At 37.0% G+C, this 16,134-nt stretch overlaps 1 protein-coding gene across 1 annotated transcript in view; it reads left to right on the forward strand.

Annotated features, from left to right (window-relative positions):
• The window catches only part of MLH1 (mutL homolog 1), a 17,669-nt gene extending 2,888 nt beyond the window's left edge, over positions 1 to 14,781 (forward strand). The window contains exons 5-20 of the mRNA XM_009994997.1: positions 10 to 83; positions 403 to 475; positions 1,610 to 1,701; positions 2,788 to 2,830; positions 3,430 to 3,518; positions 5,126 to 5,238; positions 5,836 to 5,929; positions 6,895 to 7,048; positions 7,774 to 8,132; positions 8,940 to 9,088; positions 10,849 to 10,957; positions 11,755 to 11,818; positions 12,343 to 12,507; positions 13,493 to 13,585; positions 13,964 to 14,077; positions 14,584 to 14,781. Coding sequence (XP_009993299.1) covers positions 10 to 83; positions 403 to 475; positions 1,610 to 1,701; positions 2,788 to 2,830; positions 3,430 to 3,518; positions 5,126 to 5,238; positions 5,836 to 5,929; positions 6,895 to 7,048; positions 7,774 to 8,132; positions 8,940 to 9,088; positions 10,849 to 10,957; positions 11,755 to 11,818; positions 12,343 to 12,507; positions 13,493 to 13,585; positions 13,964 to 14,077; positions 14,584 to 14,751 — 1,953 coding nt within the window. The 3' untranslated portion in view covers positions 14,752 to 14,781. The remainder of the gene's footprint in view (positions 1 to 9; positions 84 to 402; positions 476 to 1,609; positions 1,702 to 2,787; positions 2,831 to 3,429; positions 3,519 to 5,125; positions 5,239 to 5,835; positions 5,930 to 6,894; positions 7,049 to 7,773; positions 8,133 to 8,939; positions 9,089 to 10,848; positions 10,958 to 11,754; positions 11,819 to 12,342; positions 12,508 to 13,492; positions 13,586 to 13,963; positions 14,078 to 14,583) is intronic.
• The last annotated feature ends 1,353 nt before the right edge of the window (positions 14,782 to 16,134 follow it).

Genomic DNA, 16,134 nt, shown 5'->3' on the forward strand with positions numbered 1-16,134 from the left:
TTTCCCTAGGCATTGGCTAGCATCAGTCATGTTGCCCATGTCACAGTAACAACTAAAACAGCTGATGCAAAGTGTGCATACAGGTACGTTCCCTGTTGTCCAAGTAACTTCTGCTGCATGTAATAATGAATAGATGCATTTAATTATCTTTTCGGTGCGCTTGTTAAAGAATAGGGTGGGGCATGTGTTTCTAGGGTAGTTACAAAAAAGACTAAGAATGTAAGAAAACATAGTTTGAGTGATTTTTTAAAATCTATTTATTTTTTTATTTTTTATTCCAAATTGTAAAGATAAGCTTTTAGCTAAACCATATATATTAAAAATAGGGGGGGAAAGATAATCTTAAAAGAAATTCTACTTCAGCAGCTAGTGTAGGGTAAACTGTTTCTATTTTCTGCCTAGAGCTACTTACAGTGATGGAAAAATTAAAGCTGCTCCAAAACCCTGTGCTGGCAACCAAGGAACTCAGATCACGGTAGGCTTCTGTGCCTGTTCTCTCTTGTCCACTTTGTTCCCTGGTCCCCCTCTCTGTTCTCTGGTCCTGCTTCTTGCACCAGGTATTGATATGTGTTACATTGTAAGGCACATTACAGTATCACCTTGTAGAATATTCTCCAGATAATATTGTTGTGTGGTTTTTTTGTTTTGTTTTGCTTTCCCAGAGACAGCAACATAAAATTCACCAGACCCTCTGTTTAAAAAAAAAAATTATTCTCCTTTTCCTTATGAGGGACAGCATAGGTATATACTATCAAAATATTTCATCACCTTTCTGGACTGCTTAGATGGACAGTTAGGGCTACTAGAAGCAAGAAGCTCAGAATATGGAGAAGTGGAAAGATGAGGGCTGGAAGCTGTAGAACTGCTGTTTGTTTTTAAGTAATATATTTCTTATATGTACCAAGCTTTGAATGTGGTTGGGGATTAGGATTGGAATTATGAATTATTATGAATGGAATTATTATGAAGAATAATGGATGGGAAGGAGAGTGCATGTTGCACACTGTAGGGTGGAAAGTGGAAGCCTGACCTTGGAGTCAGCAGGTGTGTGTTTGTCTAGCAGTGGGAACATACAACCAAGGAGCTTCACATGTCAATATTTAGGATAATGTATCTTTAAAAAGAAGCTGAGCTTTAAATTTCTGTCTTTCTTACTATAGGAGAGGAAGAATTTGCATATTGTTTAAATAAACAATGGAAATTAACAATTTTAACTGTTGTTTTAACATAATTAATACCTGTGATTGAAGCAACTGTTTTAACATTTATTTGCGTTTCATTAAAACCCAGGGGATGTAATCAGGGGATCCATTATTATCTGCAATGGAAAGCATATCACTTTCACTGAAAAGTGAGTTGTGAAGTTGTTGTTAATGGTAAAAATACTGATGTACCAAAGTACCTGAAAACAGAAATTTCTCTGGAGTTGCCTTTGTTTAGTTGAACTTAAGCAGCTAAGGAACAAACTGAATGTTGATCCTTCATAAATTAAAATGTCCTCAGAAAAATGTGTAGTATTTATCTATTAAGAGGATGGATTTAGATTAATTACATGGTGAGAAAAAAAATAATTAAAAATTATTTTTAATTGTGATCTTTTTCTCTGCAGGTTGAAGATCTTTTTTACAATGTAAATACAAGGAGGAAAGCTTTAAAAAATCCCAATGAAGAATATGCAAAAATACTTGAAGTTGTTAGCAGGTAAACTGAAAAAGGAGGCTTCAATTTTTTCTGCTGCCATCAAGTATTTGAGGTTTTCCAGAGAGCCTGGCATGTGTGTGTGTGGTGTCACTTTTTGTTGCCCTTTTGAGGGTTTTTAACTATTTGTTAGTATACTGTGTCAGATAACAGTCCAAAAAGTCCAGAGGAGAAACACTGTAGTCCATCTATGACCATTATGAGAGAATTCCAGCAAAAAAATGGTGATAGACTTGAAGGAGTGAACTCTCAATGAACTTGGGCTGGATAGAATACAAGTAAAAACTGACTTCAGTTTGGCCTGAAGACTTCAGCCAGGAGACTGACTGGCAGACTTCAGCTGGGAGATGAAGGGCCAGGTCCTGCTGTCCATGGAACAGGCAGATCTGAAGTCCTGCTGAGTAACAGGCTTCCAACTGATTGGGGTTTTTTTTCCCCAGTAGGATTTTGCATCTTTTAATTTAATTTTTTTTTTTCCTCTTGAATTGTTGAGTTACTAACTGTACCAGTCACAGCAATCTAACCTCTGCACTTTTATTTTTACAACCATCTTGCAAGGTTCTACTGTGTGTTCTTTCCCATAACTTAGCAGCTTCTCCAGAAGTTTGAGCCAGGGTTATGCAGCTGCAGTGTATCAGAACTTGGCCCTTGGGTGACAGACAGCTGAGCCATGTGGGTAGGGGAAGTTAGAAGGGCAAGCCAGCCATTTTTCACATCCTTCTCCATAGCAGCTGAGACTTGATTCTGTTACATTGAGAAGGTTTTACTGTTCTTCTAGTTGTGCAATGAAACTGAACTAACCAGGTCTATAGAAGTTGATCAGTTTTTTTGTTGTGTGGGGGTTTTTTTGTTTGTTTTGAGAAATAAGCTAAGCTGATCCTTGAATTTCATATGGTTACAGACAAATTATAAATAGAATACATTTATTTTCATAGCTTTTTAGTCTATAAAAGCTCAGTTTGGCTCAAACCACAATATGGTGTAACAGGAAATGAAATTGTTTGCCCCTGTTACTAGTCACTTTTCAGCACTCAGGGAAAATAACCTTGGTTTTCACATCCTGCACTGTTATGTTTCCCTGTTTTTCAGGTATGCCATCCATAACTCAGGCATCAGCTTTTCAGTTAAAAAGGTATGCAAAAATTCTTTATAACTTCAATGCGTGTGTATATAAAATAATGTGTATATATGAAAATGCCAGAAAATCTGCACTGCATTTTTTGCAATGGGAATAGTGTATAGAGCCTTCCCTTGTGCTGACATGTTAACTTGTATGTTGATGCAGTTTGGATAGAAAACACCTTAGTTAAAAATAAACAAGAAAAGAATGTATTTGTCAGGAATTTGGAGTTTTCTGTGTGGCCAAAGTGTTATTTTGTTTCAGCTTTGAGCTGTTTCACCTTCTTTTGAGAATCTGGCTACTAAAAACTGTAAGAAAGAGGATGGGGTGGAGCACCTTCATTCTGTGGCATTCCGGAGAATTATTTACTGAAGTGCTTATGTTTCTCACGTTCCAAGAAGGAGTTACTAGCCTGACTGGGTCTGATGTGACCTAGCAAATCTTGTAACCCTGTGCCATTTATCGTCTGTTGCTTTTCAGAACACAAATGTGCAAATAATACAAAACATTATCATGATTGTATGTCCTCTGTGTTTGTGTTGGAAATGTTAAGTTTAGTGTGTTTCTAAAACTTCAGCCAGAACTGTGAATCTCATTTCTACTCTCTTTAGCAAGGTGATACTGTGTCAGATGTTAGGACCTTATCAAATGCTTCAACAGTGGATAACATTAGGTCAATCTTTGGAAATGCTGTTAGCAGGTACGTTAATGTCAAGTTTCCTTTTGACACGAAGTTTTCTAGCAAATCTCCTTCTCCTCTCTCTTTTAAAGAACATGGGCTGCTTTTCCTTCTTCTTTCAAGGTGAATTATAGAGGAGTGTTGCAAAAAGAGCTCCCTTCTCTTGCAGAATGTGTGACTTTTTTTGTTGTTGTTGTTATATCAATGGAAAGAGGGAAGTTGCAAAGTTGTTCTTTTAATGCACTAAGAGGAAACCACCTGCTTGTAACTTTCTGTGTGCTCATTTAAAAAGAGCAAACTGTACTTATGTTCTCTACAAGTTCTCAGCCTTTCCCCACACCATGAAAATCTTACAGTTCTTACCACAGTCTATCTGATAAATTTTGAAGTCTCAAATTTGTTTTTCAGAAATCTTATGGTTTAATATTTTAACAAAAGCTACATCAGCTGAAGCTGAGTAATCCAGGCAGAAGAGTTGAAAACACATAAGACCAATAATCCTCTGAAAATTTATCTGTCACTATAGGGAAAAGTCTCTTTTTATAAGACATTCAGGTGTAAAGAATTAATTGAAGGAACTTGTGGAATGGGTTTGTCCCGTGAATACCTGAGTGTCAATTGGATTCAGTTATACATTGAATTAAAATCACACTTCACATGTAAGGAATTTAACATTTAGTACTTGTAAACATCTTTAAGAAACAGCAAAATAGAGAGGCTGTTTAGTGATAAAGTTTGCAGTGCTGTTTGTGTATCTTGGTTATGCTTTTTTTGCATACTACTAATGCTTATTTAATGCACTTTTTCCTTTGTAAAGTTCTGAATAAATTGTCCATTTCATCTTAAATATTTTGATCAGGTGATTTAAAGTGAAACTTTTATCCGATTTAAGATGTTTAGTCTAGCTTGTAGTTTTGACTTAAAGAATGAACACGAATAAAAATGTCACTTCATTTATATTGAGGTTGAATCTGAAATAAGTAGCCCATAAACCTTTTCCATGTCAACTTTAGAAGTTGGCACAATGCCTTGCCAACTGTCCTGGTTGCCTTCCAAATACCAAAGTGGATTTCCTTAGCTAATGAATCATAAAAAATTATAAAAACTGTTATGAAAGTTGCTAATGCTAAGATCTGTATGCATGAGCAAGAAAAAGGTGTTCACATTTTTATGACTTCTTAACAGCCCACTAATAAATATTAGGCTGGTAAAAGTGGACAGAGTAGTTAAAGAAAAAGAATATTCTTCCCTAGCTGCTGACCATTTTCAAGTGTCCTTCTCTATCTCTGTCAATGACTTACATGGTGAAATGCATATTAGAATTGTCAGTAGATGGTTATAATATTATGGATACTGTGATATCTATTAAAAAGATACTGTGAATAGTTTTACAGACTCCAGTCATACTGTGTGACTATCCTACGTTTAGTTAGGAAGGTGAAATGATGCAGTTCAGGTTAAATAACTTTTGTGACTCAGCAATGACTGTTTGAACTCTCAGATAATTCCAGTATTTTCATTAACTGTCATATAAATAGCATATACAACAATATATCACTATGCTGTTTGAAATTTTATCAACAGAAAAAAATAATTTTTGTGCATGTTTCTGTCAAACCCATCAATAGGGAACTGATAGAAGTGGGTTGTGAAGATGCAGGTCTGGCCTTTAAAATGAAAGGCTACATTACAAATGCAAACTACTCCGTGAAGAAATGTGCATTTTTACTCTTCATAAACCGTAAGTTAAAAAAACCCCAGGAGGTTGTACAGTCATATGTTTCTTTTATAATAATGAGAACAAAACTTTCTGAAGAACCACAAAATGTAGGAACGATCTTAAAAACATTGAAGAATAAGTATTACAGTGAATTGTAGAACTTAAGATGTTTTTCTATTTGTAATGTGCATCAAGTTTTGCACTCTTAATAGTGGAAAACTGCAAAGACTGGGCGTAAAGAGACTAAAGCTGATGAAGTATTGAGGTTATGATTGTGTCCTACCAGCTTATGCAGAGCGGTCTCCATTCTGTAGCAACATAAGCATGGGATGCCACAAACCTCAACTGCATGAAATAATGAAAAGGCAGTCTGGTTATTTAAATATTTATGGGGGGGGTAAAATACTTCTAAATACAAAACATAGTAAGAAGATTCTGCCTATTCCTGGTTTTATGTTAAGAATAAATATGTCTCAGGAGAAAATGTTTGTAACAGATGCCCTACAAAGCATGAAGATATTGGCCTGAAGGAGCAGTTGGACACTGCAGTGTGTTTCTGTGTGTGTGTGTGTGTTTCAGTGGGGCTGCCTGAAAACAGCACTTTGCATTGTGTTTCAGATCGATTGGTAGAGTCGACTGCTTTGCGGAAAGCCATAGAAACTGTGTATGCTGCTTATCTGCCAAAAAGCACACATCCTTTCCTATACCTAAGGTAAATAAATAGGAAGATGTAGCCTTTTCATACTATCTGGTAGGATTTAGCTTGGGTCAGTGGGTTTAGAGAGACATTTGTGTTTCTGATAGCAGTGTTAAGCACTGCACTGACGTACTTGCCTGCCAAACAGGAAACAATTCCATGATATTAAAGAAATCTTAAGAAGACTGGCCTTATTCTCAGAAGCAGTGAGTGTCTATAATTTCAGCTTAAGTCCTTTCATATTATGGATGCTCTTCACGTTGGATAGTGAATTGTGCTAAGAATACAGCAGAGCATTTAGGACCATTCAGATCATTTATTCCAAATACATTAACATTTTACCTTGCTGGGATTTATATTTGTGTCAGTGTTTTTAACAATTACTGTTCTTGGTAGGCTAATGCAATAAAAAGAAGTGAATTGCATACTGCTTCCAGGAAATTAATAATTTTTTACAGATCAATAGCTAAAGCTGAACAGAAAGGCCTTTAAAAATTAGAGAATATGACATATAATGGAAAAGCTGGCTTTGTAATTGGTAAGCAATTGGATCTTGCCATTCACCAATGAAACTTACTGATACTCAGTGCTTTCTAACAATAAAGTTCTCCTATTGCAGCATTTAATTGAATGCTTGCTTGGGATCATTGCAAAATGACAGGGGGCAGAAGTCGTGAACTCAGGAGACAGTGCAAGTAAAAGTTATTTCTAAAAACTGTTTTGTAGTAGTACAATGGTTTAAGATCACGTATGTAAGCTGATTATAGTGAGTTCTGAATTGAGTTCTTCAGAGTAATTATTCCCAGTATGCTACAGTCATATTTGTTTTGTATGACTTTAGCAAGTTTCAGAGCCCTTTTGGCTTCTTTGCATGGATTAACAGCCTCAAGTCTGACAAACTCTGTACAGAACCAATTCGCACCCTCTCTACCATCCATGGGAAATGTTTAGGTTAACTTCTTTTTAAAAATGTTTTCCAGCCTGGAAATAGCCCCCCAAAATGTAGATGTGAATGTGCACCCTACAAAACACGAGGTCCATTTCCTTCATGAAGACAGTATTCTTGAATGTGTGCAACAGCATGTAGAGAGCAAGTTATTGGGCTCCAATTCTTCAAGGATGTACTTTACTCAGGTGAGAACATATGCTTCAACTGGCCACAGCTCTGCAGCTTTTTAAGTCTTGTGTATATGTTTAATCAGTTCAATAGTACAATTTATGCAGTGGTTGATAATTACCCTGGTAGCTTGAGAGCTTTGCTCGGTTTCAGGGATAAAATTGCCTTCATATACTTAAATTAACAATGTGGCAGCGAACTTGCTGGAGAAAAAGTGCATGAAAATATTTTGTATACCTTCCTGTCAAGTATCTGTTGAGGGTTTTTTTTATTTTACAAGTATATTAGTCTTCACATGTGGCAAGTTGTTTTTATTATGCCTTGGTGAATGTGACACGCAAGCAACTGAGGAAATCGATTGACTCGTGTATTTCACACTTGGAATTTAATCTAAATTAAAAAAATCAGGAAAAATATTTCCTAATCTCATTATATAGAGCATAATGTAAGAATTATAATAGTTTAAAAAACATTTTCCATGTGCTTTTTTACATTAAACGTTTTCTCTGAGGCAAGGGAATGCTAACTAATGATTTCACTGACTGTCAAGATGGTGGCATTCATGCTACGTGTATAGCAAGTGCAAAGCTGGCAGTGCGTTTAAGCACTGACATGGTGTTTGTGGGGCTTGGAAGTTACTTGCCTCTGAGCAGTAAGATGCTGTGACGAACGTGGCTGATCTTTGTGGGTTTTGATCTTGTTATTGAATCTCTTTTCCTTGCTTCCCCATGCCTGAACAAAGACATTGCTTCCGGGGGCCGATTGTTCTTCCAGCGAGGTTGTAAAATCAGCAGCAAACTCTTCTGCGGTTACCAAAGGAACCAGCGATAAAGTTTATGCACATCAGATGGTCCGCACTGATTCCCGAGAGCAGAAATTGGATGCTTTTCTTCAGCCAGTGAACAACCCCCTAAGTACAGGCCCCACTGAAGCCACAACAGAGACTAATGCAGGACCTCCAGAGAGTGTGGTCAGGCCACAGGAGTCTGAAATGGAAGATGTCAGTGATCTTGTGGAAATGGCTGATGTTGAGGAGGACACAGTGGTACCTGTGGAGATGAGTGAAAGTGGACGCTTGTCTCCTGAGACAGTGCCTCCTCGGTAAGTCTTATCTCTCCTCAGGTCATGCAAGGCTACCTATTTATTACATGGTATGGCCCTGAAACCAAAGGTTTTTCTGATCTCTTTGCATTTCTGCTTTTTTGTAAGGGAAAGTTTCCTTGGAATAACTTTCCGTTGCATTTTAATGAGAAGTTGAACTTCATCTATGAAGTGTAAATTACAAAACTACTGCTAAGTTTTGTAACTGGAATGGGATTTCCATGAATACCAAAAGGCAGGAGACAGCAGAAATGATGAGATTAACTTTAGTTTAGGGAGATCGTACTGGTCTGTCTCTATTTGGAGGCCCTCCTTTTGTGAGGGTATAGAAAGATTAAAAACTACATAGATTAATTCTGCAGGTGTTACCCTAGTACAGACAGAAGTGCTGTAATCTTTTTTTCAGCTCCTCAAGGAGCTGTTATGAGAGGCCCATGTCTTCTGAGGGAATCTGATTTTTTTTTTTCTTTTTAATTCCTCCCTCCCTAGTATTACAGAAAAATTATCATGAAAAAAATTAGAAATATCAATATTTTTTGAGTCCTTTAGACCCCAGTTGTCTTGGTGCTTAAACAACAGATGTCTGATGTGATTGGTATCAGAAAGCTGTCAGTTCTCTTATGAACTACCTTTTCCTAACAAATTATGTCTGAAAATTAAAATGAAACAGTGTTTCTGGGGAGCTCTGGGAAACCTGCATTTTCTGTGTTCATGTAAAGCACACGAAGAGCATCCCATCTGTTGCATGTGTGTTTTGCTTACATGACAGGAGAACTGAACAGAATTCCTCTTGTTTTGGTATTGCAGAAAGAGACCACGGGAAGACATGGATGTAGAAATGGAAAAAGATGACACGAGAAAGGTCATGACTGCTGCCTGCACCCCTAAAAGAAGAATTATCAACTTGACCAGTGTATTGACTCTCCAAGAAGAAATCAGCAACCAGGCACATGCAAGTAGGCAAACTTTTTCCTTCTCACTATTATTGTTATCCCACTAACTAAATATGATTGTTTGAACTGATGAGAAAAAAGATATTCAGAAGGTGACCCAATCAACTCACTGTGCTGCCAAATGAACCTTTAACAAAAGTGTTTGATAAACGTTGAGGACCAAACTTTGAAGAGGCAGCTGCCATAATGAGCCACACTGAGAACCACTGTAAAAACTGCTGTGTACCTTGTTAGTGGATAGAGGTTTTATGCATTCTAAGTATCTTGTGAACCTGAACTTGCATTATAATGAGGAACACTGTAACACCACAGCTTGGGAAACTGAGTTATTTTATACTATTCCAACAGAAATGGCAGCTACAATATATGGTGATTAGAAAAATTTTGCTTAGTTGCATAATGGTGATGTAGGGTGGGACATGCTTGATATTCATTGTTTCTGTTTACTGCTTTTGCTTTTCATTTGTCTGTGCCACTTAGATGAAATTATAAGACTGGTGAAATATTATTCTCTCTTTTGGTAAACTCTAAAAACAACTCTGTTTTAGAAAAAAGGTGAGAGGTTTGCAGTTCTTCCTAGGTTTGTTTCCCTCTTGGCTTTTTCAGTTGCCTTCAGAGTCATACTGGGTCACACACCCATAGTACTCAGTCTGAACATTGGGAATCTTGTCTTCTGGGGGTTTTGTTGAATTTATTTTGATATTTCTGTTAGTAAAAATTGGGGATGTTCCACAGATAAAATGGCTAGAGTAACAGACACCTGTAATAAGTAACTTTTTTTATAAATTACTGAAAATTTTTAGATAAAGTATACACTTATACTTCTGTTCTGCTCCAGGAAAAGTTTTGCATTAGGCTGGTAATTCTGAGCTGGTAATTCCATATCTGACTGTCACTGTTTAAATGCTGCAATTGAAGAGTTGCCGCTGAGCCACAGTGTCCCCAGATTTCTCCAAATAAATGGTAGAACTTGTGCAGCTGCATCAGGTTGTGTCCTGTCTTCACATGTGTAAGAAACACCTACAAGAGACCTTTGCAAGAATGAAATACTCTTCTCTCAATATTGTATTTCCTTGCAACAGGGAATTTGGGTAGTGTAGTGCTTTGGATGTGCTGTGTCTGCAGTGCCAAGCTCCTGGAACTAAGCTGCTCTGAAGGACTGCAACCAGTTTAGGCATTCCACAAAAAAATGCCACTAAACTTGTATTATGGAATTTGACTTTATTTTATTTTATTTATTTGATTTTTTTAATGTATATAAATGAGAAGGCCAGAAACCTTTTTTAGGGAGAGGAAAATAAATGAATTATGGACCTATTCTGTCACACTTTCAGGATTTATTCTGACAATGCTAGATTTTGTTGCAGAGTTATTTTACATCTGCAGCTTTCTTTGAAGCCTGCCTGTGCTCCCTTACTAACCTCCTGTGGCTGGAAATTAGTTTTGAAAACTATTCAAGTAAAATACAGAGTGATTTTGTTCTGTGCTTGTTTTTTTTTAATTTGCATTTTTAGTTTAACTGTTCTATGACTATTCTCACTTCTGCTTTCATATCTAAATGTGTATGTATGCAAATATTTCAAAATGTGAATGATTGACAGCACAAGCCTATAAGAAGAAGCAGGGGTACAGTAGTGACTGCTGACTGCACTGAGACTTTAGAGCTAAAAAGACACAAACTACTCAGCTAAATAACTTGGGACAGGGCTGCAAATATGAAATTACATCCTTTTGTTTCTTACTCACCCTCTCAATTGTTTCAGATCTTCAGGAGATGCTACATGATCACTCATTTGTTGGCTGCGTCAGTCCTCAGTGGGCTCTGGCCCAGTATCAGACAAAACTGTATCTTCTCAATACAACAAGACTCAGGTAAAGAAATTGTTAGACTTGCTAGCAGTTGAAATAAGTACCAATTACTAAGCTAATCAAAAGAAGGAAGGAAATGACAGGAAAAACATAATTTTCTTGTTGCTTAACTGGAAAGTCATGAGGCTACAGATGAAGAAACCAGCTCAAACACAGTACAAACAAGTCTGGCATGCTTGCGAAAAGTTGCAGGGAGTCTGTGTAAGTAAGTAAGATGCCAGCTACTGTATTGTGTGCTCACAGACCAGAGGGAGGGAAAGCCATTTGATATGCTTTGTGATTGTCTACAGCACACTGTATAAAGCTGAGCAAGCAGAGGCTTCAGAAAAGTCTTGTAAAACTGTGTATCCACTGTTGGGTTAAGCTGCAGGACATGATCCTAATACGAAGCTTGTATTTCTACACCTGCAGCCTTACAAGGCCAGCTACATATATTTTATAGCAAGTAAGAGAATATACTTAAGATAGACAAGTCTATCAAGTTCCAAACTCCTATGCATTTCTTGCAGTGCAGCAAAGGAGCAAAGAGGCTGAAATATAAGGTATTTGGGAATAAACTGATAGCAGTTTGCTTGAGTAGGTAACATTTCTGCACCAATTTGGCTGATGATGTCAGAAACCAAGAAACAGATTTAATTGTAAACATCTAGATAGTGTGTGTGAATCTTAAACAGGTTAAGTAGGATCTTTGATATGAATGGAAGTGTATACCTGATGTTTCCAAGAAAACCCTTACTTTCCCCTCTTAATCAAAACTTGGAGATTCTGTCCATATAACTAACTTTTGTACTTCAATTTAGCCAAGAACTCTTCTACCAGATACTTATTTACGACTTTGCAAACTTTGGAGTCTTAAGGTTGTCTGTAAGTATAATTTTACATTATATCCTTTATGAAAAGGTATTTAAAGATTTCTTTAGAATAAGCCTGTCCTTGCAAGTAAATACAGTTTCACCTGCTCATTTTTGTCCAATACAGGAGCAATGTTTTGTTTCATTTACAGTAAGAATGAATGTTGAATGTAGAAAACACTGTTAGTAATTTTGTAGCTACTACTGTAAGTTGTCCCCCTAGCTGCTTATCAAGTAGTGTCACTCCTAGATATTCACCAAATCTTGCTGTTGCTTGTTACATTGGGACAAATAATTAATTTGAATGCACAGTATCAGAAATATTGTTTATTGCTAGTGTTTATCCTATAAATATCACAGCACTTTGAAGCTGTACAGAATTACATTGGAAAGAAACTCATACTTTTTAGACTGGTTATGATAGACAGAACTGTCTGCTCTGCAGGCCAGAAACATTAGTTAGTTTACAGGTGAAGGAAGAAGCTATAAAGTTCCAATGGAACTTGTTGAACAGTTTTTACCTTCTCATGTTTTTAGGAGCCAGCTCCTTTATATGAGCTTTCAATGCTTGCTTTAGAGGATCCTGAAAGTGGCTGGACAGAAGAAGATGGCCCAAAAGAAGAGCTTGCTGAATACATTGTGGAGTTTCTCACAAAGAAGACTGAAATGCTGAAAGATTATTTTTCTCTTGAAATTGATAAGGTGATTGCTTTATACTTCTGACAGAAAAAGAATGGTGGACTGGGCAGTGTTACGTTTATGGTTGGACCTGATAATCTTAAAAGTTTCCAACCTAAATGATTCTATGATTCTACATTTTGGTAACAGATAAACTGCAATAGTTTGCTTGCAGTACTTATTTTCTCTAAGAACTACCTCAGGAAGATGTAGGCAAGGTGGTACTTTAATTAAAAATGCTCAGGACTTATGTTGCTCTTAGAAGGGAGCTACACAAAAATGTTTAATTAGTTTCCAAATAAAATAATTTAGTCACTGCTTTCCTAAATAGGATGCAGATCTCTTACCCAACAAGGTGTGCAGTTTAACCAGCTCTCTAGCATCACCACTGCCATCAGTGTCTTTTTTTTGGGTGTGGTTCGATGCTTCCCTTATTCTATACAAAACTGAGCAGCTTCTTCAAGGGTCATGTAACCCAAACACTGCACTCTGATATTCTCCTTCAAAGTGGGATCTCTGTAGTCAGTGACTAGAGTTAGAGGAGGAGCTGAATTCAAGTCTTCCTGAGCTGAGTGGCTTAAATCTAGGCCTTGTGAAGTTAAACACCACCACTAACCTGCTTCCTGGACTGTCTGCCTGGCATCAGGCTTTACAAGGCTCACTGAGTTTGGTAAGAATCAGTCTTACAATGTTGTCCTGGCTTGAGCTGTGGGAGTTGCTGAAGGCAATAGGGATTTGCACATTCCTGAACACATTTGTATATAATTGTATATATTTTATTTTATTATTCATATTTAATTAAAGCTGTCTAGTTTAGTTTTTGATCCAGAGAGTCTCTCTCTCGTTCTCTCTCTCCTTCCCTACCTGGGTGGGAGGGAATCAAGAGAATTGTTCTCGCTGGTTTAATTGCTGATTCTGAGTCAAACTGTGACAACTATGTAATGGTTTTGGTGCATTTACTTGCAAGAAAGGACTTTTTTTTAACTGAAGCAGCAGCATTGCCTTGCAGGAAGGAAACCTTACTGGGTTACCACTTCTGATAGACAACTACGTTCCGCCACTGGAAGGACTGCCTATGTTTATCCTTCGCTTGGCCACAGAGGTAGAGTCTTTTTCTTTTATTCACTCACAAATTACTTTTTTCTACTTAGGAAAGAATGAAGTGAATTAAATTAATTTATCAGAAACTGCAAAGGAAAGGCTGGAGTTTGTTAAATGTACTGTTATATGTTCTGGATACTTTTGCTATGGTTAGTGAGCAGTTGTGCTTTGCCTCTGCATGCCTAACTACTGACTGAATGAGAATATGTTTTGATTTGAAAGCTTGCATTTCTACCCTTTTTGTTTGTTTTTGTTCTATCCCTTTACATTTATCAGCACAATCATGGCCAACACGTTGTTATGACTTTCCCACATTAAGAATCTGTTGTTTCCGACTGCTACCTAGATTGTATTAACTGGCTTCTTTTTCTTATAACAGGTAAACTGGGATGAAGAAAAGGAATGTTTTGAAAGCCTAAGTAAAGAATTAGCCATGTTCTACTCCATTAGAAAGCAATACATAGTAGATGAAGCCAACCTTACTATTTCTCAGGTACAAGAATATGTAACAACACACAAGAAACTTTTTCAGCTGTTGACTTCTAGACCCAACTCAGTTAGCAGTGTGGCAAGGTCCTAAAAGAATGTGGCTTAAAATTTCTGAAGTATTATAGGTAGTAAGAGAACATTTTAAGACTGGGCAATGGAGTGTACTTAATATTACAGCAGTCCTTGGCCTCAGAGTTTGGGTTCTATCTGCTGAGCTATGATAAATTACTATAGAAGAATAGGCATGTATATAAATTAAAAATATAGTCTGCTTGTGTCTTAAGTATCTGCTTAATTATTCAGTTGAGATAGCCCCTTCTGCAACTGACACCACTCAAATAGACTTTCCAGAGCTAAAAATTAACTTGACTGTATTGAATGAACTTCCTCTCTATACTGGCAGAATGTTACACTCTCTGTAGTCTCACATAATCGTTTCTTAAGGAGTGTTCTCCTTTAGTAAAAGAGAATTTCAGTTTAATTGTTTGTCCTTTTTCTTTTCTGTTTTAGAATGAAGATTCTGATTCTGGTTCACCTACATGGAAATGGACTGTGGAACACGTACTTTACAAAGCTTTTAGGACTCATCTTTTACCTCCTAAGCACTTTACAGAAGATGGCAACATTTTGCAGCTTGCGAACCTGCCTGACCTGTATAAAGTTTTTGAGAGATGTTGAACAAGTAGTTATTTATATAGACTGGTTTTTGGATATGAACCATTCACACAAACACTTCTATTTAGGAGGATAAAGCTGGAATAATGATTAAAGAAAGACACCATTCACACAAACACTTCTATTTAGGATAAAGCTGGAATAATGATTAAAGAAAGAGAGGATTTAATACCATACTAACATGATAGCAAATGGTCTATTTTCCTTCAGTTGATCAAAGAATAAAAAGAACTGTTTTAGCTATGTCTAAACCCAAGATGTTTGTTCTGTTTGAAAAAGGTTCTGGTATAAGCTGAAGCACTACTGCTGTGCAAAGATCATGAAAGGGACAACTTTGAGAAATATTCCTGAAGGGCAGCAGTTGGCAGCAGGAAAGCATCTCATACAGGTCCAAAACAATGGGCATCTGCATATGGGTGAACAGCACCACTGCATGTGTGTGTGAACTGCAGGTGCTGTTCACTTCCCACCTGTGAGGCAATAATTTCCTCAGCTAACAACCAATGTAAGAAAACAAGACATCTCATTTAACTCAATATACAGAAAACCTCAATGTAGTTTACAAAAGGTTTGCAAAATCTTTAACTCAAGTTTGCCAGATATTCATGCTTGGGATAACAAAATACACACCCCCTCCCCACCCCATCCCCCTGATTTTCCATCAGTAATGCATAAGGCTTGTTCTGCTTTACAGCTAATGATCTTATACTAATTAATCTTTCCTAATTTTTCTGAGTACTGAACTGCAGGAAAGAGCAGGCACTGAGAATAAGGTAACATTTCTTAGATTTCAAGATGAATTCCAGATTACAGGTTGAGGAAGGTGTTCCAATGAAGTCATGCACATAGATGAAGTTCACCAATTTAATGGAATTTTTGACCTCCTATCCCAGATGTGTTTTTCTCATTGAGTTTACTGTTTGGTTCAGAACACTCCAGCATTAAGTGACAGGTTTTGATTATTTTTTTTTTTCTTCTAAGGATTTATTTTTACCTGGATCCTCTGGAACTGCTGAAGTGACATAAGCAATAGACTTGATCCTGGCTTATTTTTTAATCCAGCAGCCACAAAAGAGAATTTTAGAAAGAGCACCCTGAAGCAAATATAACAGCCACTTAACTACATTTGGTGTGTATTGATCTTCAATGTGAAGGAAGATAGGCTACCTAGTCTTTAGTCATACAATTATTTATAGAACTGTTATTTGAAGCAAAAAGGCAGATAATGATTTTCCTGTTAAAGCTTCATAGCAACTAAAGTGAATAAAATGGCTGTGAAGGTATTCTCAGAACATCTGCTTAAGTGTAGCTCTTGCAGCCTTCAATAGCATCACTTTCATACCCATCTCTTCCTCTCCTTTCCCCTGTACTGCCCCCAGAATGGTC

The sequence above is a fragment of the Chaetura pelagica genome, unplaced genomic scaffold (assembly GCF_000747805.2).
Source record: "Chaetura pelagica isolate M959 unplaced genomic scaffold, ChaPel_1.0 scaffold43, whole genome shotgun sequence".
Classification (NCBI taxonomy): domain Eukaryota; kingdom Metazoa; phylum Chordata; class Aves; order Apodiformes; family Apodidae; genus Chaetura; species Chaetura pelagica.